This window comes from Oxyura jamaicensis, chromosome 4 (genome assembly GCF_011077185.1).
Source record: "Oxyura jamaicensis isolate SHBP4307 breed ruddy duck chromosome 4, BPBGC_Ojam_1.0, whole genome shotgun sequence".
Classification (NCBI taxonomy): Eukaryota; Metazoa; Chordata; class Aves; order Anseriformes; family Anatidae; genus Oxyura; species Oxyura jamaicensis.
In genome coordinates this window covers 15,630,224-15,654,069 of record NC_048896.1, presented here as the reverse complement: position 1 = coordinate 15,654,069, position 23,846 = coordinate 15,630,224, and the positions used below count along the sequence as shown (strand labels likewise).

General features: G+C 40.7%; 1 protein-coding gene across 1 annotated transcript; it reads right to left on the bottom strand.

Annotated features, from left to right (window-relative positions):
- Positions 1-67: 67 nt before the first annotated feature.
- MTMR8 (myotubularin related protein 8) lies at positions 68-23,628 on the bottom strand. The gene is made up of 14 exons (XM_035324163.1): positions 23,475-23,628; positions 21,810-21,932; positions 20,962-21,124; positions 17,800-17,957; positions 16,255-16,383; positions 15,133-15,267; positions 13,121-13,253; positions 11,336-11,445; positions 10,073-10,198; positions 8,374-8,423; positions 6,139-6,339; positions 5,598-5,726; positions 4,492-4,618; positions 68-3,269 (listed from the first exon to the last, which is right to left on the bottom strand). Exons 1-14 carry the CDS (start codon positions 23,496-23,498, stop codon positions 2,988-2,990), a joined length of 1,890 nt encoding a protein of 629 aa, XP_035180054.1. The 5' UTR covers positions 23,499-23,628; the 3' UTR covers positions 68-2,987.
- Positions 23,629-23,846: the final 218 nt, after the last annotated feature.

Genomic DNA, 23,846 nt, shown 5'->3' with positions numbered 1-23,846 from the left:
TCTAGGAAGCCAATCCTGGTTGGTTAGAGACCTGAGGACACGCTGCAGTGCTTTGAACAGCTTTTCATTTTTTGGTCTTAAAAACACACAGAAAGTTCAAAACAGAAATCATCTTCAAAACAAACAAAAAACGCTTCTAGCTAATTGGTTTTCAAACAAATAATCTCATGGAATTCCAGGAAACCCTGGTATTTTTTCCAGCTCCATAGATTTACAGCACCAGCATGAACGACTTTGAATATGTTGGAGGCTTTGGCCAAGCTTGTAGGTATTAAATCCAAGCAGTTTAAGACGACAGATCGTCACCCATTTTTGGCTAGGTTTTGCATTTCAAAGTATGAAGTCGTGCATTGTTTTGCTACTGAAGTCAAAAGCATCAAGATTATTAAAAGCTTCTAAGTACTTTCAGTGTATAAAGTAATCTTTTCAGGGTTTTATGCACCTACAGTAACACTGTAGTCAACGATCTGTGGAGATGTCAGCATCCTCTTTTAGGGATAAGCAAAGTTCATTATACATTTTTTAAGATACTCTATGGTAATTTAAAAGACAAGGCAGTGTGTAAACATTTATAGAAACCTCCTGCAAAATGTTTTTATACAAAGATTAACCAGTGGTATATCTAAATCCTTCAGTAGTCAGTCAAAGTTGTCTATAATTCTGTATCTCTAACTTTCACTACAAAGTACGTTAAAAAACTGTTGACGTAGAATAACTGGTCCTACGAAACGCCTATCTTGGTCTCAATTTAAAGAGTTCTCTACTGAAGAGGTTGTGCATACTATCCACTACTCTTTTACTACCTAGAAAGAGAAGACAGGGTTAGTCCATTAGTTTGCTTAAAAGGAGCTCCAAACCGCAAAGTGCATATGCCAAACTGAGCTTTTAGGCTACGAAGAAGCAAAGGGAAGGAATCTCCCCACTACCCTCCAGTGGAAATCGACAGCAAAATTTCAGACCCTGCGTATTTAGAGCAGCAAGACTAAGATTTGGGTGTAATCTCTCTGCTTGAGGAGTAAATGGAGATGGCAAACAAGGGCCGGCAGGCTATCTTGCTTAGTGCTAAGCATGATTAATGTTAATCAGATTTTTTTTTTTTTAAATAGAGACACAACGGTAGATAATCTTGAGATTAAACATGATGCATTCAGAAGTGTGCATCCTTCAACATAAAATATATAGCTGTTTGTATGATGCAATATGCAAGTGCAACATACCCACACAACAAACATTGAGCATCTTCAGCATAAGCGTATCTAGATCAGTATTTTATGTGCTTAGCTTTGAAAAATCAAGCATACAGGCTAGCTCTCTCACTCACACCTGGAAAACAGCTATTTGGTAAAGCAAATATTACTTGCTTTAAGATTTAAAAACCTGCAACATTAGAAAAAGTTTCTCTTTGCCATTCTAGGCACCAAAGAAACCGTTCTCAGATATTGCCCTTCTTACTTCGGTCTTTTGATATAATATAAAGATTTTCTTACCCAAAGTGACACTAGGGATGGTTTTTTGTTTCATTTTCCCCCCCCTCTTCTCGAAAATGTGTTTTCAAGTGTTCATCATTTCATGACAGGTTGTAAGCACACACACAATGGCCATTGCATATTGCAATGCTGTAACAGAATAATGGAATGTTCCTACTTTTTATTGCAGATTGGGAAACTTTTTGCAGATTAGAAACTTTTTTTGTTTCAGAATTTTATAGAAGAGTAAAAACCTGATTTTAAGACCTGATGGCAGCATCAAATTTAAACATAATCCAAAAGAGAAAAAAAAAAAACTACTGAATTAAGCTGCACGAAGAGACTTTCATGCAATTAAACATATCCATAGGAGAAATTTGTCCAGAACAAGTAGTGCAGAATAGTTTTTCTGTGCCATCCATTTCCCTGGGGAGATGAACCTTTGGAATGGAGTAAATAGAATACATGTGTGTTAAACCTTCAACTTTAACCAGTATCTCCAGCTGAGCTTACTGCAGTTCAAAGGAACCAAGCAGCACAACTGCAGCGAGTCCAAGACGGAGCCACAGTCATGAGCCAAGATGTCCACTTCTCGATCCAATAATGGGTCGCATCCTGATCTAGGTTTTGTCACCATCTCCACAAAGTTACAAAGCTCATCGCTATGAGAGAAATTGTTCATTTCCCCAGGTCTTGACAGTACAGACCACTCAGCTCTAAGGTTTCACATGATTTCAACATTCAAAATAACATTCACTGTAATCACTCAGCACATGATGTGAAATAACCATTTTGTGTCTCTGAAGCTACTAAACTCAGGAGACCAGCACAGATCCTTGGGAAGCTGGCAGCAGATACAAAACAGTGTTTAAAAATACTGACTACAAAGAAGACCAAGTTCTACACTCTACACTACAATAATAAAAATACTACATTGCATTGCTAGACATTAAAATGGTCTCCATAAAAAGGCACAGAGTTTTTTGTTGTTGTTTTTGTTTAACAAATATGCATAGGAAACAAAAAATGAATCAGTTCTGCCACAGGGTGAGGGTCCATGCAGAGATTCATTCAAAGCTAAGAAAATATTTATCAATTTTAGAGGAACTGAAAGGGCATTTACAACCTTGCACCACCACTGCAAATAAACGGATTGCATCGTTCCTACTCCAGTCATGAACACTGTGCCATTTCTAAACCCCATGTTAATTGGCCACGATGTCTTTCAGCTTGAAATACAAGTACTGGCAGGCAGTTATTAGCCTTAAACATTTTCATTTCCACTGAACAGTAAGGTTTACGCTAACTCAAGATAGCCTCAGCAGCTCTGGACGCATCTTCATCATTTTAGCCACAAAATGATGCAAACCAAACACAGACTGTGCTTGCTACAGCGCGGGCACAGCTCACTGCCAACACACATACAAACACTTGGCTGGAAAAGGTGGTCGCAGGGGCACAGACCCCTCATGCCTCACCACCACAAGCACCTGCTTCATTTAACACAATTCTCAGAGCTGATCAATGGCACTGAGGCTCTCCTTCCTTAGCTTCAGAGTCTAAAACACTGGTGTCGTTAAGATCATGGAGGTCTTGGTGATTAGACAGGTTCTCTTTGTTCTTTTGGTCCACATCTGACATAACATCTATATTCCCCACCGAGATACCGTTGGTCAACACAGGCGGTGGTTCCCCTTCATAATCCTGGGGAGTGTTCAGCATTGGTGTTTTCGAAGCAGCACTTCCTACTTTAGATAAGGAGCAAGCTTCACTGGGCAAAGGACCATCAAGGAAGGGAAGTTTCTACACAAACAGAAAGACATTTAAAAACATTAAAGAAAACTGTTATTCCCAGAGGTCAGGGATACACAAACAACTGTCAACATAACAGTCCCGTGTCAGCGCCACTTTAACGCTCAATTACAGAGCTGAAAAAGTAACACGTGATTATCTATGCCCAGGCTGAGCTTTTCGAAACAAACCTAAGAAAAACTGTTCAATCGATAAAACTACAAGTCTGAGCATTCACATTAACCTAGCAAAGGACACTGACACAGCTCTTCTCACTGATTTATTTTTAGATGGGTATCTCACTACTGTATTTTTAGTTTTTATTTTTTAAGCACACAAAGGACATTGTAAGTAGAGCCTTGAGCATAAAGGACTTCTCCTTTCATGCAGCTGTACATAGAAACTATGGAAACAAAACTACAGCTCTTTAAAAACAAGACTATTTTCCACTACAGCCCTGCCCCCACCTTCCCTCTTGCCGTGCCCAAACATCTATAATTATCCATATGAAGATAAAGATACATCCCTGTGGAATCTGACAGAACTGAGCCAACTCTGCACAGCGTGTTGCTGTTTATTACACTACTGTGGTTTGGAGAAGAGAAATCGGTTATTTTGGACACACGATCGCTGCCCTCCAACACCACAGAACAGAAGTGGGAAATGTGCAAGCTTGCCCTTCATTTCAAGTGCTTCGGCTCCAAGGTAGCCACTTCTAGAGGACAATTCAGCCTACCTGATCTACATCCATTTCAGCCATTACATGAAAGCCAGCTTTCATCTTAACTCCACTGTTTTAAAACCTGGCTGATCATCACTTTTTTCCAATGTGTCTTGTAAATGAGAAGATAGGAAAGAAGAACTGGGGAGCAAGCTGTAACCAACAACGTTTATATTTTTATGGGGTAGGGGGACTGAAATTGAGCCCATTCTTTTCTTTCCTAACCCTCACATGAAGTTTGCTGCAAATCAGGTTGAAACCCAGATTTCTTTTAACATGTTTTCCTTAGAGAATTAGAACATTGTGAGCCCGCAAAAGCACTTGACCAAACAACTTTAGAAGATGAGACTTTGGGGTAATAGAATATAGTCATTACAGTAATGTCATTTAACTGCTCATTTTGTCCAACTCTGCACAGTATGTTGAAACAATTGTTTAATGCCAATATTTAATCCAGTTATATTTGCCAAAACCAGCATATCATTTTAAGTATTAACAAGATTCGTGACTCACATTTTCCAGTTCAGATGCATTGTCCTCTAGTTTCATCTTCTGGCTCATGCAGCTTAGCAGATGATCCAATACACACTGTTTCGGATGCATTCCTTTGTCAAAGCGATTGTACATCCCACACCAAAACCTTGAGAACAGGGCAAAAAAGAAGAATTAGGCAGCCAATTGAACACTACCGGTCGTAACAGAAACCAGATGGTACTCAAGGCAAAAAGTATCAAACGTCAGTAATTGATGTAAGAAAATGCCACAGCCTATGACAACCAAATTCGTATCGATAGACAAGTTTTCATAATGCTTTAACAAAGTTCCAGAAAAACTTTGGAGGGTTTACATACTTCTTTCCTATGATCCACAGGTGCTTGCAATAGGTATTAAAGATGACACAGATACACTGTTCTACAACAGATTCACTCAGGATTTGGGCGGTTCACTTTCCAGTCCTCAGTTCGTCCTACCTCCCTACTTTGGTGAAAACTCTTGGCCTTCCAGTAATAACACAGAGCACGTACAAACACATTTGCATCCCTCTCTCAGCAGGGAGGAGGGGTGAGCCAGAAACAAAGCACAGCTATCCGCTCCAGCTGTAGCATCCAGGACAACCAACGCTGCAAGCACACAAGAAATCCCTTCTTGTGCAAGTGTTATGCACTATCACTGCGTTAAGCCCGGGTGTGACTGGACACTGAAATTCTCATTTGAAAGACTTCCTTAATATATGTTAAAAAAAGAGGAAGGGAGGAACTTTCTTCAACAGTTGCCTACCCTCTCAAATTTTCTTGTCAGAAGAGGAAGTTGGAGGTGGTGGTGTGTGTGGGGAGGGTGTTAACCTACCTATGTGGAATTATTCTTCTCCTTGCTTTTCCCCCATTATCATTGTCAAAGGAAAGCAAAGGAAAAAAAAATACAGTACCCGCATTTATCAGTTACTTGTGTACTACTATCTTCAGCTTCTGGATGAGGAATGAAGCCGAAGGGCAGAACAAACCCACTCTAAGTGGCAAGAAGGTTATTTCAGTAAACCTGAGTTACCGAACCGTTACAATGAAAGTCGAAAGCCCCTTTTTAAATAAGTAACTTCTTCCCTTTTTAAATAAGTAACTTACTGGAAACTGAAAGGTAGTGTGTTTGGCTGAAGCTCTTTGTAAGCTGTAAATCCTTTGTACAATGGATTTCTCAATTCCTGCTTCTTCTGTAAGAGGAAAGGCCACAGAGAATGGGTCTTCTCAAAGATTCTGTCAATTACAAATAAGATCTAATCACTAAAAAAAAGAATCAAGTTAAGTAGATTAATAATGCTAGCTGTTCTGAGTAGAATTAGATTAGAGGAGCTAAGAATTACTTTTACACGGTATCTGCTTTATTTCATAAACACAAAATGTATCACTGAGGAGTATATAATCGTTTAAAATGGACAATATCCAATCCAAAAAGCACTATCTGCAAGGTATTGTTTTAATTTGTATCACATCTGACTATGGTGGATATAATTCCGCTATTTTTTTCCACGCTGCAGAATAAACATCTATGGAGACAATGCTACTCTTCACCTATCTAAAGTTGTATCAGGAACAAACATACAACCTGCCCTTTTTCTAACATTTGAAGTGATTTCCAGACTGTTGGCCCTACAAACTGCCAACTCACTTCAGATCCTCACGCTCCTTGTGACAGGTCCCAAGGAAGTTTCCAAACTGGCAGGAGTAGACATGATCATGGATTTCCAGAAGGAAGCGCTCATTAAACTCAAACGCGCAAGGGAACTGCTGCATCAGCTGCCAGACACATTCAATGAACTGAGTGAAGACAGGGGACACTTCTTTTGGGTCACCATCCAAGTGGCCACACCTAGGGAGATACAAGCAGAACAGGGTCAAAGCCTGTGTCACTAACTACAAAATGTTCTTCGCTACTAGAATAAGAAATTAGTCCTCAGAGTCAGAAAAAAACATGCAGTTTATCGTACAACTACTCATGCTGATCACGTGCCAGCTTTTCTCTTTCAGACCGGGACAGCCTCAAGAAAGCATTACTTGTTTGTCAAGGGTACTGCGTAGAAGTGGGACTAGTTGGGCAGTGTCCCCTTCTCAAAAGTAAAGTTAGCAACGGAAGAGCCTACATAACTTGTGAGCATCACAAGAAATACTTGTGAAATAGGAATCCTTAAGCCTACGCCATAACACAAACACCAGAAAAAAGGGCAATGTTCTCCAAAGGAGCGTCTATGGCTTCACCATAAAAAGTAACACTTACCCCTAACTGAGAAAAAAGGGTTGGCATTAACAAGATTTGTCTACCAGGAACAGTAAGAAACAATGAAAAAATGAGTTTTTTGTGATCTTCTATGGACATGAGAGTATTTTATGGTGCAAGACTAGCCACAACACACAGTGCCTTCCAAAATAACCTGATTTTGCCCACACGAACAGCAGAAATGAAGTCCTGGTAGGCAATTTGCTCAAGAGAAAAAAAGAAAGCAGAAACCTTTTCACAGCTTTAGATGAAGCTCGGAAAAAAAAATCCTACTAGTTCTGCAAAAACCTAGCCAGGGATATAATGGTGTTCATTATAAACCATAAGAAAAGGGGAAAAAAAACAACCAGAAAAAGAATGATGGTATTTTTGGAAAGCAGCCAACCCTCTGTTGTACTGTACTGACTGCTCTTGCTTAAGAGGAAAAACTTAGGGCAGAGTGCTCTTTTTCTCAGAAGGGATATCCAGGAAATATACCTGGAAATCCAGGGAAATAAACATGGTGCCCCCAAACCTAAGTGGAAAAATTAAATAAGATTTCTTATTACAGGAATCAAGTTAATCAGATCCCAGCTAGATTCCAACTACGATATTGTAAGAAGTATGAAAAAGGACAGATCACCCTCAGAATTGTAAGACACAGGCCACCACTAGGAGAGGAAAGATTTTCTCCAGATATTGGAACACGAGTTCATATTCTTAGGCAATGGTGAAATTCAGGTCTCAAGAACTTTTTCTATCTCTTACAGGGGTCTCATATTTGGAACAACCCTATATATTAAAAGGAGTATTGTTTTAGTCCTAAGAAATGTGAAAATAGTCCCTAAAAAAAGGGGGGCATTCGTTTGGCCAACAATATCTGTACAGCTATTTATCTTTGGATAGCTTCTTCTAAAGCAAGAGTATTAAGCGTGCACACAACTTATTTTTCCTTGATATACTTCATGGAAACAGACTTGTTGTACTATTAAATAGAGTCAGTTTCACATCAAGAACAAAAGCCTCAATTTTTAACAAGCTAATACCACTGAATAGACCCGTACATTCTCTCCTAATATTCCTCTGGACCATCTCAGTTTCTAGTTTCTCTATGGCAAGTGGAACAAGAAGTACCCCAAGGCAATATCCCCAACATATGCAGGCTACCAATTGCCAGGATGGCAACATTTTTATTCTCCTTAGAGAATGCAGGGCAAAACTGCTTAGCACTATAGTGGCCTGAAGTTTGTTTTGGTAAGAGTCCCAAAAAACACGAGCTGAGATTTTCTGTAAGAAAATTATTAGAGAAGAATGTATCTTGACAAAACATTAACAGTCCCCATATAATGCAGGTGTGATTTTACAGGTAGGAAAATGCTGAAAAATTTAACTTTCTTCACAATTGCATGATTTCATGAAGTAATGAAAAGAACATCCCCAAAGAGCACTGTGGAACAACCCCAGCAGATACTGGCCTCAGGTCACCAAATCATTTCCACGTTTTTTCTCCTCTGTGCTGTGTTTTCATTTTAACTTTTAGATGGAAGGCATAAACTTGAGAACACTACACAAAAACTTGCCACTTGGCACAAACTTATGCCACTGTCAAGGCTTCACCCAGTCGCTGCACCCAAGGTAACAGGCTCTTACCTGTGAGAGAACTTGTGGCCCATTGCAATCCACTCCTTTTCTATTAGGACCTTTAGTTTCAAAACAAAGGTAGGAAAAAATAGTATTAAACTTTGTCCAGGAAAAGCAAAATGAAACCTTTAATATTAATTCCATGAAGCTTACAACTGATGCTTCCTGATGACCCTACAGTTTTAAGTATATCCATAGAAGTTAATGAAAACTGATTTACAGGTTAGAGCTATCACTACAACACCACTGTTGGAATCACAAGTAATTTAAAACAAGACCAGTACTGTATTAAGTTAGTTGTAGTTTCTGGGTTGTTAAGATCATAACAACACAGCTAAAACAATTAACAGTTTGATACTACACTATCTGCTGTTTAATTTAAAAAAGACCATCCTGACATTCAGCAAAACAGATCAGCAATTGGAATTTAACAAGTGTTTAACACACATATGAACATAAGAAGTACGGCTGTGTACTGAGCTCAGGATGCAGTTAGAAAACTATATGGCTATTTCTCTCAAATAGAATGTCTGTGCTATATATTTTCTGATAAGAACATATTATTAGTAGACAAGGAAGCAGCATTTTCCTTTAAAATATGCATCATAAGGAACCAAATGACTGATGCTTAATCCTTTATAATGGGTCTTGCTAGATCATATTAAAGATCAATTCCTGATACTATCCTCCAGAGGCTTAAAGAAAACTAAGGTAGAAACTCACAAGAAATTTCTTTGAGAACTAAGTTATACTGCTTTTTTTCCATTTTTTCCAGTTCTTGAAGAGTGCTGTTGCATTCATCTAGGAATACTCACTGTCTTAGGATCTGTGTATACAGGCTATTTGCTCACAGGACAAGGATTTGTGCATTTTAATTACAGTTCCTGACCCTAATCAAAGCCATGTTCATCACACAGAATTGTCCAGAGCACTCCCCAAGCCGAGGTCGATGCTTTGCACTGATATAATTTTAATTGTTAAAAGACTGCAGTGTAATCCAGAAACAAAACTAGTAACTAAAAAACCAGCATGTAGTGAAAGGAACAGGTCTGGCAGGACAACACAGTGAAGGAGCAAAATTTGCATTGTTCAGATCTCAGGGCTTCTTTTAAGGACCTCTGAGGACAAGCAGCAGCTTGTCTTTCAGTAATTACCAAGAGCAGATGAATGGAAAGGTCACAGATCACACTATTCATGCAGTGATGGTTTCACATAAGAAAAACCTGACAGTAGAAGCAAATGGCTAAATTCACATGTAATGGCTTTAAAATAGGTCTTAAATGATGCACAGACTTCGTGTGATATGCAGGTTACACACTTCCCTGTGCACGTGAATGAGTTCCCCCATTTCAAAATCCTAGCAGATCAGTCTAACAGTCTTAAGTGACGAGCTTCTTCACCACTTCTTTGTGGACTGCTGCCAGAGCCCATCCTTCGCTCACTCATCTCTTGATGAAATGTCTCATTAGCAGCTCTCACATGGACTTTCAAGGAAACAAAGATCTGGGAATTGTAAATCAGCTGCTGCTGTTTTGTGCCCGTGCTGTTCAGAGCAATTAAAGCTTGTTTATAGAATCAAAGCTGTTTTTATATAGGTCACCTACTGTTTGTTCCAGAAAATGGCCTAAAACATTTAATTAGGGCTTGTTTACATTTCAAATCCAGGAGGCACTTTTTCTTTTTGAAATTCCAACATTTGCGTTCTTACCATGAATCCTTTAAAAGTCCTGTAAAACGGATCTAAGAGGAGGCTAGCCAGGGAGCAGACCTGCGCCGTGCGATCCCACCCGTCAGAGCAGTGGACCAACACACTGGCATTTTCATCTTTCACAGCCTGTGAAGGAGACCAGACAGAACAGTTTAACAGCTTTCCAGCTTGGCTACTGTAATTAAATGCTGTCCCTTCATCTGCGTTTACCAGAATGGCATAAAACCCAAGGGGGAAATCTGTCATTTCTCATCTGGGCCATCGAAACGCACCATTTCTGGGCATATAGCCATCACGCCCAGAAACCCCAACCAGAATAAAGTGCTGGAGCATGCCTCATCAGCATGAGAGACTGTCAAGAAACAAAAGATCCTCTGATCTCAAAACACACCGTTTTCTGAAATGCCATGAATTTTTGGTCCTTCCCTCTGAGGAAAAATTTGGTGGATGAGTAGAGAATAAGTGGACACCCAGGGACTAGGATAAATTAGAAGAGTTCACCCCAACTTCCTCCCGTAGGGATTACCTTTATCCCTATGTACCGGTGGCAGAAGATAAATTCAGAATAGCTTCTTGCTTGCTACACCGTGAAATTTTAAGAGGGAAAAGGCAGCATTTACAGAAGTTCACTGCTCTTGCCACTCATTGCCTGTATTCCCTCTACTATTACTGAAGAGCCATTTGCTGTACTGACTTTTTCCTTTTGCCTGGGCTGCAAAGTCACATTCTTTTCAAAGACTCTGCAGAAACAAAGACTACATTGAACAATACAAATTAGCAGCCCCTGCACCCCATTAAACCAGGAGAAAACAAGCTGATCTGCACAACTCCTCATTTAAAACACAACAGTCCAGCTAGTAATGAGCGTGCTGCGTTAGGAATGTAAGGTTACACATTGCTTGAACTCCTGAGGCTAGTGCTACAGGGTACAGATGCATTCCTAAAAGGTCATTTATTCATTTTCTATGACTTTACCCATTTCAAATGAGTAGGAATGTCCACGTAACCATTTGTTATAATGCAGTCCACAGGACTGTCTCAATCCCTATGGCATTTCATTTAGTTCCATGAAGGAACTCAGAGGGTGAGTTGGGTAACTGATTGGATGTGCTGGACTGCAGGCTTTTTTGTTTGCTTGTTTTTAAGCGGTGGGGCCAATCTGAAGAAGCTTTTTCCACCTTCTCTCCTTACAGCCTTGGAAGAGTCCCTAACATGACAGGTAAATCCTTTTAAATTCACCTGCAGGCCAGCACAGAGTTTTACCTTGGCGAGAAAGACGCCTGCATCCATCACAGCCTTGATGTGCCGTAACCAACCCGAGTTCTCCAGCCCAGTGAGGAAATCACTCATTGAAGGAGACTTTGTTTCACACACTAAGAACAGAAACAAACCAGCTGAGACTCTGTTAACACCATCTTCCTCCCACCCACTCTTTATCCCTTCCCAGCAGTAAATAAAGTTCTGTAGATCCTGTTAATATTCTCAGACTAAGCGTCCTGTCTGAAGGAAACAAACTATTGGTTGCATATATAAACACACAATCCAGAACTTTTTAGCTACTGAAGAAACAGTACCTTCCTCCTCTTCTTTTTAAAACTACCTCAGTATTTTTTTCCTTTGAGCTTTCTCCAACACAACTTAGTTTTTAGTGATTTTTTACTTCGCCCTCAGTCACCATCGCACAGACACCTAACAACCGCCAGCATGCTGCCGCTGTCGGAAAGACCTGAAGAAAATAGAGTTCTAATTCACAGAGAGAAATAACACAGAGCCTTGAAGGCAGCTCAGATGCTACACTGAGAACCCAGCACAGAAAATACTTACAGTAATACAGTTCCATAGTCCCTAAGCATTAGTAAGGGAGTTTTTTATCACTGTTAAAGCTTAGCAAACAAGAAGAATTTGGGAGTAAACAAGCATTTATTCTTCCTCCTCTTCCACCACAAAATGAATCTGCCAGCTACAGGCAACTGAGGACTCAGGCCGATCTCACGGTGACATGAAGAGCCTCATTCTTCTCCAAGATCACTACAGATTCGGCAGCGCTACCAGGCCAGGTAATTGGTAGCATCAAGTATTCAGCTATTCAAGGTAAGGTAACCATTATGCTGGTTACGTAAATATTAAATTCATATTTCATATGACAATGCTTATATTACATTTTAAAAAACTAAGCACACGGACCAAAGAGGATGATTTACAGCACCTGCTCTGACTCATTCCACAGCCTTTGCTAGCACAAATATGTTAATATTCCTGGAAACCAGCTTGCCAAATAACTTGCTTGATCCAAGGTACTCTATAGCCTTCAAGGGAATTTCTCCCAGATTACACCAATACAAATATGGGCCTCATTCACCTCTCAGCCTCCAAAGGCTCTGGAAGCATTTCTCCTGCCCTCCTTCACATTCTCCCTCAAGATCACAATTTCAAGGAGTAGCTTAGTTACCTGAGTATTCACATACTAGGAACAAAACAAGTTCAGTCAAAGAAATCAGAAGTGAAAAATAAGAACCATGAGATTAAAGTCCTTGGAAAAAAATCAGGCTAGAATTTTATTTCCAATTAAGCACATTGCTTAACACTCAAGTAGTCCAAACTAAACAAAGCAAACCCCAGAAAAGTATCTCAGCAACCAATGATTGCTTTCTTTCAGTGCTCAGAGTAACCATGAGAATCTCTCTCCAGTCAAACAGTATTTTCTAAGTGTTTTTCTTTTCATTTGGAACATTTGAGAAACTCCCATTTTATGTAACTAATAAAATTAAGGAATGTTGTTCATGTCATTTCCTACTTTTGATCCATGATAAAACTAAGCACGATAACATATGAAACATCTATTGGGAAAACGTTTAACATTAATACTGTCAGCCACTTCAATGAGGCAGAGACAAAGAAATATACGTGGACTTTGCTAATCAACTTCCACCACAGCTCCCAAGCCCACACGCACTTCTGCACGTAGGATTTGTGTGTTATCACTGAAAAGTTCTGTCCAAAAGGAACCAAAGGTAACATAAACTGGCCCCTTGCATGCACCATACTTACCCTCCAGGAGTTTCTGCAAGCTGTTCCGCATCACATGGATGTTTTCTATGCCAATAAACTTAAAGCGAATGTTATCGTAGTTATCTTCGTTCTCATAACCCTTCCCAGCAGCTCGGTTGGCCATGGCATTTAACTGTCAAATTCAAGGGAACAGGATGGAAAGGAGAGAAAGTGACAACAAACAATGCACAGAAATAAACAAGTCTGCTTTGCCAGTTGTGTTTAAATCTCCCAGAATATACACTAAAGAAAAGCTGCTACTCAGGTGTCCTTCCCCACCTCCCCACACATTACTTCCAGCTGTTTTACTAAAATTACATCAGCATCTCCAATCCACTAGTCATATGCACAGGCTCGTTACGACCTTGGACAGCACTTCTTAGGACAAGCAGAGCAAAACCTCGCACAACAGTGGGAGAGTACTGTCATCCAAAAAGGTAAAGAAACATTTTGTCTTTACTGTGAAACTACCCAGAGAGAGCCAGACAAAAGCGTATGAAAGTAAAACTAGGAAAGCCATTTTTACGAGTAACATACATACATGGTAGTACAGAAATAGTAAGAGAATTCCAAAGCTTTTCACAGACATACATGCACAGATGAAATAAAGCCACCTGAGGGAAACACAAACATTAAAGTTGAGCAGAAAGAATACAGCAACCGACTGGGAGCACAGAAAAGAAGTTGAAAAGCTGCCAGTTGTTCTAGCAATCACCCAAAACTGTTCAAGAGCTACCATGAAACCTTTCCTGCTGACACAAAAAGCAAATACCTCCAGCCCCCGAGTACTGATTTGGGAGAAGGAAAGATTTGCTTCCACAGAAAGGAGAGAAGAAAAAAATCAGATACAGCCGTATCTGAACATCTTCAGAACAACTGCCTAATTCTGGTGCTTCAGTTTATCCACACAGGGTATGCCACACCGCACTGAAGCGTGGTTAATCACAAATGCTCTTTTTCACCAAATACAACAAAGTTACCATGGAAAGATTTCTGTGGAACAACCATGATACCAGAAGGTGTCTGTACCAAACAAATAGGCAATAATTGCTATATACAGCCTGTTCTGTAATTAAATGTAGATCTCTACTGAACGTCATACTGTGAAAAGACAAAGTACACCTGAACAGTAGGTGAAGTATTCCATCTTCCCCAAATGACTTTTCCTCACCACATTTTGACTAAAGCTGTGGTTTCTATAACTCTAAAATCTGAACAGTGAAGCAGGTTCTCAGAAGTCATTTATTAATCAGAGCCATTTACATCTTCGTATTTAAATAACAGCGTGCTGTGTGTCCTAATTTGCTTATACCTATACCCCCAGTGTGCTTAAGGCAATCATTTGATTAAGTTTCTAAATTCAAATCCTCAAGAGGATTACAGATTTCATTTGCAGAAAGTTTCTTCAATAACCTCTTATATAAACACATCAGTGACAGAGTTCAAGCTCCAGATAGTGGCTACTGACCAGAAAAGCTGAATTGTATTAAAAGCCGAGCTGCACATCAAGAAAATATTGTTATTTTTACAAATGCAAAGAAAGAAAAGAAAGGAAGAATTGCCTTTCTCAATTGTTCTCAGATTCCATACAACCCCACTTCCACCCAGTCCACAGAGAAAAGCACTTCAGCCTTGCGAAAGTGATTTTGAAGGCTTTGTTACAACTGAACATATTAAGGACCCAGCTTTCTGCTGGAAAATGGCTCACTGTCTCAGCCAGCTTCATGCCTGCTGCTCACTTCAGGTCATCCTTAACACAGACCTCAACCCAGAACAGCCCAGCAGCACAAGCATTCTCACCACTTCCCAATGCAATTCTGTTACGCACAACCATTCATTCACTGCATTAAGACGCAGAATAAGGAGCCTGATTCTGAATTCATCTTTCTGGACTGAGTGTAACCTAACGCTGCGGGACAAAGCGTTAGCAGAACTGTGAAAGAATTAATTGGAAACAGTTTTGCTAATTCAGATGCAAGCTTTAGAAGTAGCCACAAATCCCGTGAAGATACCTTTGGCCTTGTGTCTACAACATACATGAAGGCACACCCAGGGTTGGCTTCTCTGATCGCCTGCAACATTTGTTCATCCTCCAGACAGCGAGCGCTGAACCCAGAGAGCGGCTGGCTACAGCGACATATGGCAGCCTGCAATACACAAGAGCACATTTTTTTTTTCTACTTTCAGATCTTCTCTACTGCATTGATCTAAAGAATACCATAATTTATTGGGTTTTAAACGTCCTGTTCTCTGCTTCGCTAAAAAACTGCCACTTAATGGACACACAGAAATACCGTGGGAATATTTCACAGAACCAGAATTTTGAGAATCCTAAAAAACAGATTGAGCAGCCCTTTATTGCTATGTCCTCAAATCCACTGTGCTCTGCCTGATCATTGCCATCCCAAATACTAACCGTTTTCAATTTTTCCACTTGACTTCTATTTCCCTAACCATTCTTTTCCACTGCTTTGCTTATCAGCTGCCGTTACCATTCCACGCTCAGAACCGCACTGGGTATGCCCTAAGGAAATTCCAGTTGTTGCCAGAACAACTCCACGCAGTCTCCCAGGTCAAGGCGAGCTTCCTCAGGAAAACAACAACTTGACTGTCACAGCATGTTCCTAACATCTGCATCTAAAACACTGCTGAGACAGCAAAGTTAAAAATTTACATTCTGGTCTTCAGTGAAGGAAAAAAACCACAAAACCGAAACCTTTATTTATTCTGAGTTAACTGAGATTCGTTTCAGGGTGGTTCTTCCGCCTCAATAGTAAGAAAAGTTAGCTGAGTTAACATGTATCTTGTTAAACATTATTCAATATAGCTACACGGTACATTAAAAACAAAACAGCACGTAAGGAGTTCTTGAAAGCTGATCAAAAATTTCCAGACAGGAAGCTTGGAGAGCTTGTGTTTTTTACACAACACTGGATGCGCCCCCAGTATTTGGCTTTCACCGGCTTATTCTGTGACTAGGAACAAATCAATTCTAGAGCCGTTAGGAGAAGCACAATTCTCAAACTGAAAGTTAATACACTTTAATAATCATCACATTCTTTCCTTTCGCTAGAAGGAGAACCTCTGGCTCCCCCCCCCCCCCCCCCCAAGACAATAGGCAATGAACAACTAACGTTGTTTTCTTTATATAAATAGGAAAGCACCGGAATCCGCCCTCTGCTTCTGAACCTTGAGCTTCCAATCACCGTTGCCTTATTCGCTGCTCTAGGCACCACTATTTCGGGAGGGTACGTGTTGCAAACCTGAAGTGAGAAGAAAGAAGGAATCCAGACGTGACTACTTTTCCATTTAAGATCCACAAAAATTTTGTAATTTCACATTTATGGGTATAGCAATAGATTATTCACCAGAGCACATCAAACAAACCGTATCTAAAGTGTCAAGCCCTTAAAATGCATTTAGAAAATGCAAGGGAATGGGTGAAAATAATAAAAACAGTGGGGGAGCAATTTTGCAACTGAGCCTAAAACTGGACTGCACAGTACACCAAACATGTTAAAGAGAACTTCTTTATAGACCTAAGTTTTTTCAAAGCTGCTGATTTGCCACAAAAAGAAATATATATTTTCCTCTAAATCTTACTCAGCTTGAAATGAACTTCTAGTAATCAGGTAGCATCGGCTTTATCCATTTTCCTCAAAAAATGTCTTTTCAGCATACACTTCACAGATAAGCCTTTATTTAAGGCTTGACAAGTGTAGAACACAAACAGGAAACCTAGAGGAAGTTGTACAGCTTTGGCAATTAAAGTTAAGTACTGGCAAGGAAAGCTTCAAAGTGATTACAGATTTTAGCTGCCCACATTCCGATGCCCTGATCGGCTAATGGGAAAAGCACCTCTCACGTCATCTCAATTCAAACATCCAAAGGCAGTCACTTAAAAACTACCAGGTGCTTCTGACAACAAGGCATCTACTTCTTCAACTCAAAGTGTAACAGGAAAAAACAACTGGTAGGAGAGCAGGGAAAAGGGATTCAAGACTTAACCTGCTGGTGTCTTCCTCACTTGTTCACTTTGTCTTTTAAACAGAAAGTCTGTGCACAACAGAGAAATAAAAAGGGAAATATGAAGCAGGGGTTTGAATAAGCTTGCTAAAAAATGCTTCCATTTAACATTTAGACCTATAACTTGACCTTAAAGGGGAAAAAGAAGGAAATAGCAGCAGCTAGTTGGGACTGAAATGACTAAGAACCCTTCCCTAGCATAAGATCTAACCAAGAAAGCGTCTGTTTTCAGTATTTTTTCCTTCCTTACCTAGTCCCCTTCCTCTCTGCCTTGTTCCTCACACCAAGCCAAACTGCTGCCATTTATTTCTCCTCTACACATCTGTCACCAGCTTGGTGGGGCAGGACTTGGAAATACCTACAGAAACTAAAGGTACTTCAGTTTTTCGTAACAGATGGCTTGACATTTCTCTAGAAAAGTAAGTAGCTGGTATTTTGCCAGAGGAATCAAAGCAAGCCAAGGTGACTCTGCAGCTCTGTTCCTTCATAGCATCATTATCCACAGCTTCACATTAAGGAGCTGCTGCTTCAATTAAAACCAACCGAGCTCACTCCTCCCCAGAGGCATCACTTATGCAGCAGTAGGATTGCTGGATGTCATTAATACCAAAGAAGAGATACTGTACCAAATGGCTACTTCAGACAAGAATTACCTCATAGTCCTTATTAACATCCGTTATTTCCCAGTAGTCATTTGGAATTCCCATACGCTGGTAATCTACTTTCAAATCAATCAGCTTCCATCCAATCTCCCGGTTATCTTTAGACATTTTCGGATTGTAAGAGAAAGCATAAAGCTCTTCAGGTTTCACTGGGAAGAAGAAAAAAAAATAACTTGTTAGAGAAGACACATGGAAAGGTCAACACCTCTTCCTAAAGGCCTTTTTTTGTATAAGCACCTCACTACAGGTGCAGCCTAACTGAAAACAAGGACCAAAAAAAATATTCAGTCAAGAACAGTCAGGAAGCTTGGAAATGTTTTTCTGTAAAAGCCAAGGGCTATGCCACTTCACCTCATAGCTGGCTATGTCTCAATAATACTTACGCTTCTGCCTCAAAGATCACAAGCCCAAAGTTTATCACTTCATACTTTTACTGATTTAAGCACTTAGACTACTTAGACTGATTTAGATCTCATTGAGAACTATATAGAAGGAGTATGAATATTTGGCTGTACTGGGTCTGGCTGGGATGTTAACTTTCCCTGCAGCAGCCCACACAGTGCTGCGCTCTGCACTTGGAGCTAGAACAGCAGTGGTATCACACCGGTGTTGTGTCTGCTGCTGAGCAGTGCTGGCACAGCACCAGGACTCTCTCTGACCCTCCTAGGGGGTGGGCAAAAAGTGAGAAAGAAACATCAGCAGGGCAGCTGACCTAACCCAACCAAAGGGATATTCCATACCATATGATGTCACACTCAGCAATAAAAGGTGGAAAAAGGAAGAAGAGGGGAGGGGTGGGCTCTCGTTGCGAAAACGTCTGTCCTCCTCCCGAACACCGGCTACGTGCGTTGAGGCCCTGCTTCAAGGACGTGGTCAAGCATCGCTCATTTGTGGGAAGTAGAGAGTAATTTCTTTCCTCTGCACTTCCACATAGCCTTTACTTGTTTTGTTTAGTTATTCCCTTTCCCCCTCCCTTTTCCCCTCCCCCTTTTTTTCCCTTTAGTTGAATTGTTTAATAATAATATTTCCTTATATATATATTTTCCCCTCTTTAATTAAATCATCCTTATCTCAACCCATGAGTTGTTCTTTCCTTTACTTCTTCCCCTCCTCATCTGAGGAGGGGGAGTGAGAGAGCGGTTGTGGTGTTCAACTGCCTAGCACGGTAAAACCACCACATTGGCTTAATCAGGTTAGGAATGGTTTTGAGGAACTGTTGAGAAATTCCAAATAGGACTCTCAGATGAATGAGTTAGATGAAGCGTGGAAGTTCAGGTCTTCACGCAATGTTCCTCACATTTACACGTACACATTTCATGCTGGGTAACACTGAGTGTCATCAATTCATATTCAAATCCTCTGGAATTTCTAGCACTCATTTCCCACTGAGAGGGGAAGACACTAAAGCATTTAATCAGAATTACTATTTTGAAGTTTTAATTCCTTCTGAACAAAGTATTACTGAATTTTCTGCAATAGGCATGCTAGAAGAGACTGATATTGGAAGAACTAATCCAGAAATGAAAACGTTACAGATAACTTTCTGTGAAGAGTCATACAGCAGCTCCTGCACACCTGTAAGTTCATCATTCAACAGTGGATTCTGAGCTGCATGGAAAGCTTGACAGACGTCTTGAATACTACTGGCAGCCCAACAAAAGCTTCAGGCTGTGTCTGACAAATGGTAATTTCTTCCTCCCTCCATCTCATCCTTCCCAATTTCCTTCACTCTCTTCACAAAATGCAAATGCAACCCAATAACTCATTCAGCTGACTCCCAAGGCAGTAAGCTCTCCAGAAAGAGTGCAACCTGCCAGAGTCTGATAACGTAGCCAGGTTACCAGACAGGTAACCCGTAACTGTCAGTCACACGTGCAAATCATAATTACGTGCTCTGCCAAATAATATGAAGGAAGCACATACAGAGAAATTTTAGACCAAAGAACTAAAAAATTCCATAAATAGAACAAAAGAACTACAGCACGTTACCCAAATAACCACAAGACAAAAGAAACTGACTGATGTAATCTCCTGAAGTGACAGCTCCCACGCTTCAGGATGCTACATGAGTCTAATTTTCCAAACTGAAAGAACAGCGACAGCTTTTAAACGTAACATCAGAAAATTGCCAGATACAGCACTAAAGTTAAAGCTTCAGAACTAGGAAAACTCCATAGCTCAGGACACAAGGAAGATGCTGGGAACAGACACAACTCCTAATTTCAATTGGCAGTTCAAACACAGCAAAATTATTTCTACTCAAGTCCTTCTATTCAAGTCCTATGTGTGCGCATGAAGCAGACTGGCACCATTAATTCCCTCCCTTTAGACTGGTGCCGAAGTCACAAAATGCCATCAAAAATTACACCCTTGTAATAAGGCAAGACACCAAATACTGGTTCACTAAAAAAGAGGAGCTACTATAGAGAGAAGCCAGGTAGGAAACCCTCTGGAATGCTGTCCTGCAAGAAGAACAAAGAGTCTGAATATTCATCCATGGACCAAACAGCCAAGACCAGAAGAGACCACAGGCTTTTGAGGATGTATGCATCTACTCTTAAGACTGATTCCAAGTCATGGTACCAGGGCGAAGCACAGGGCTTCACATCTGAAAGAAGACAAACGCTGAAGACTAACCTAACCCTACTACTGGGAAATGATGAAAGTTGACAACATCTACAACTTTGTGGGATCCAGAACTCTACAGACATCTAGCTCACACAGCAAGGGCAGAGCAATGCATGGCCAGCAGCTAGATCACAGAAAGAACTCACAACAGCCAGTACTGAAATGACACTACTCAGCGTGAGTGCTACAGGAAAGAAGCTTGAGATGCTGCACACCACCTCACTCCAGCAAATTAACTTTGTACAGGTCTTCAGAAGTCCTTCGTCAGAGACCTCCTTGTTTCCACTGTCACAAAACGTTTAGTTTAGAAGCAGACAGCCTGGCACACAGGGCAGAGCTCTACTTATTGTGCTAACCCACACAATTCATCTCTAGCAGTGGAAACATTTTGATTTCACATCCTCCTCTCCTGTACCAATACAGCAACACCAGCAGTCTGACAGGTGAGGCTTTCTCTATTGCTCAGACGAGCCTTCCAGCTTACTGCACGTCAACAAGTTGAGAAGCAGACTCCGTCCCAAATACCTGGTTGTGAAAGTTTAAGCAATGAGGTATACACTTCATGACAGTCACGTTCTTGCCCAATAACAAAGTGAGCCACATGGAAGTTCTTGCAGTGAATAAGGAGGGGGCATCCAGCTGTGGTCAGAGGCAATTTTTCTACACTTGCAATATGGTGATGCAGAATCTAAAAAAACAGGAGATGATCAAATCTTTCAGATACCACTAATAAGGCCATAAGCTGTACAAACAGACAGGAAAACTCTGCAGTACGCTTAATGCATCTAACCCATTACTAGCCGCGGAAAATGAGTACATTTATTATATTTATCAAGAAAACTTAATAAACATCCAGATTGTGCACCCAAAGGCTAAGTAACTACGAGCCAGACTGTGAGAAAACACAGGTGTATAATACATATCAGTCCCTAAAAATAATTTATAACTGAGTTTGTTTTGTTCTAAGAAGAGCCAAATTCTGTTCATTTTGCTTCCTCTCCACCCCCACTTGCAATATATTTTGTCATTCCCATTTTATAATCAATAACAAAGGCTGCTGGTTGCAGTGTTAATTTTGTACTTCTAAAACCTGTAAATTCGAGGTTGGCAGCTTTGTACACTGAGCTTGAGATAGGAAACTAGGTTAAGTTCTTTCTTTTCCTGGAACTGACATCAATTCACTGAGTGATCTCTATCAAGTCACTCTACCATTCTGCACATTTCCTTCCAAAACAGTAACTTCTGTTAAACATTTTTAGAATCAGAATGCAATCAAAAGACTAACACAACTTTAAAATTCACAAAACCGTTCATACTGCATATAAAAATACTTCGTATCTCGTATTTAAACAGGCTCCAAGTATCACACCTACCCATGTTTCTTTTCTGACTTCAGAAGAAGCATCTACGTAGATAAGATGGGTAGCTGTCAGGTATAACGTCCCGTTTGCTGCCTTCCTATTTGTATATCGATCTAGTAATTTCACATTTTCAACCTGCAATGTAAGAGGGTTAAAAAGTAAATTTGACTTTGATGAAGGAAATCCTGAACACCTGCTGAACCATAATCATACCACTGCTAACATACACATCAGGGAAAAAGAGAAAACCATAAGAATTAGATCCCCCTGCATTACTAACCCAGCCTTACAATTTAAATCAATACCTGGCAAAATAATTCAAAAGTCGAAAAGGTCAGACTGCCAAGATTTAACACCAGCATGAATTAGTAGGATTACTGGATTTGTAGCCAAAGTTATCAAAGTTTATTATTGTGCAAGGTTGCAGAAATAATAAGATAAAGAATAACAAGAGAAGACTGTCCATGTTCAGTATGACTGAAGTATAGCTGGTAAAGACACAACCCTTCTAGTCTGACTTCCCACTGCTCAGTTGTTACAAAAAAGTATTGGCAGTTGTTACAAAAAAGTATTGGCAGCTACTTGTCATAACAAACTTCTTAAGCACGTAAGCACATTTCATAAGCCACACTAACCTAATTAAAAGGGTTTCAAGAAACATGAGGACAGTCTAAAATATTAATTAAAATAATTTATATTATTTTTTTTCCTGAGTCTATTTGCTTGTTAATGAAGGTAGATTTCATCCTGAAACAAAAATAATGGAAAAAAAGGAAAAAAAATGGAAATACAAAGAAGACATGCAGCTTAAGAGCGTGCAAATAAGTTAGTTCTGTGTACTGAATGCATAAGCTTCCTTACAGTCACTGGTCTGAGATAAATAATGGAAAGCATTTAAGAAACTTGAAGTGCAGGGGTCTCGGCTGTACATCTTCCTACTACATCACGTTTTTCAGCATATATCTGCCTGCCTTTTTCAGATCCCTGGAGATGCCTGTCAGGACAGCCAAACTGCTCAGGCAACATCAGTAAGGAACATCCCCAAATTAACATCCTAGAGAATAAAAACAAAACAAAATACAGCAAGTGTCAGCCTTAGCGACACTGCAGCATCAAAACCACTGCTCCACAGGCAGCTGTCATTCCCAGAACTTCTGTTTCGCTTCGTTTAAAAACAGGTTTTGATCCGCTTACTCAGATTGAGGGGCCTCTTCACTCTGACACAAAGTTTACAAGAATCACGCTCAAAACACTTTTTGCTCAGTATCCTCAGTGAAAAATCTCATTTTCCAACACTGAGATGCAGAAGGAGATACCAAAAGAGATACCATTTAAGACTTTAAAGCCTTCCAGACTTCACAGCGACCTGGCAAGCAAAAGGGCCACTAAAGTACACGCGTTCCTTAAAAGAACACAAAGACAGCTCACTGACAGAAATTCGCCAGGACCTTAAAACAAATAAAACACCCTTGGAAGCACACCACCTCGGCGGTAACTTCTACCCAACCCCACAACCCGCCGCTTCCACTCGCACTCCACACGTTTCCCTCAGCTTAAGGGCAACGCTCCCGGGACCCAGCGGCCGGCCAGCGCTCCGCGGCCCAGCCCAGCCCTGAGAGGAGCCGAGGGGACCGAAGGTTGGTTGCCGGCCTGGGCGAGGGGACCGCGGCCCCTTACCTTGGGCGTAGTGATGTGCTCCATGGCGGCACCGCCCGCCTCGCCTCAGCCCTGCCGGCCGCCGCCCCGCCATTTGCAGCGGGCAGCTCCCGGCCCCGCCGCGCCTCTCGCGAGCCTCTCGCCAGGCGGCGCCGCGGCCGCCATTTTGAGTAAGGGCAAGGCCTGAGCGGGCCCTCAGGGGAGGGGGGTAAGGGGCAAGGAGGCGAATTTAGCTTGTTAATGCCTAATGTAAACGTGTAATAAAACTAGCCTTTTCCGTCTCTCCGTGTATTTTAAATTCATGCTGCCTCATGGATTGCCAAGCTGGATCCTGAGGAACTCTGTAATTGCTATTAACCTGCTGCTGCCTCCACAATGAATATTCATGATGCG

Coding starts and splice junctions, on each gene's coding strand:
- MTMR8 (XM_035324163.1), bottom strand. CDS start 23,498: ATGGAGCACATCACTACGCCCAAG. Junction 16,384..17,799: donor ATGTTAATAAGGACTATGAG/GTAATTCTTGTC, acceptor TTCTCACTTCAG/GTTTGCAACACGTACCCTCC. Junction 10,199..11,335: donor CAGGCGTCTTTCTCGCCAAG/GTAAAACTCTGT, acceptor TCTCCTTCACAG/GCTGTGAAAGATGAAAATGC.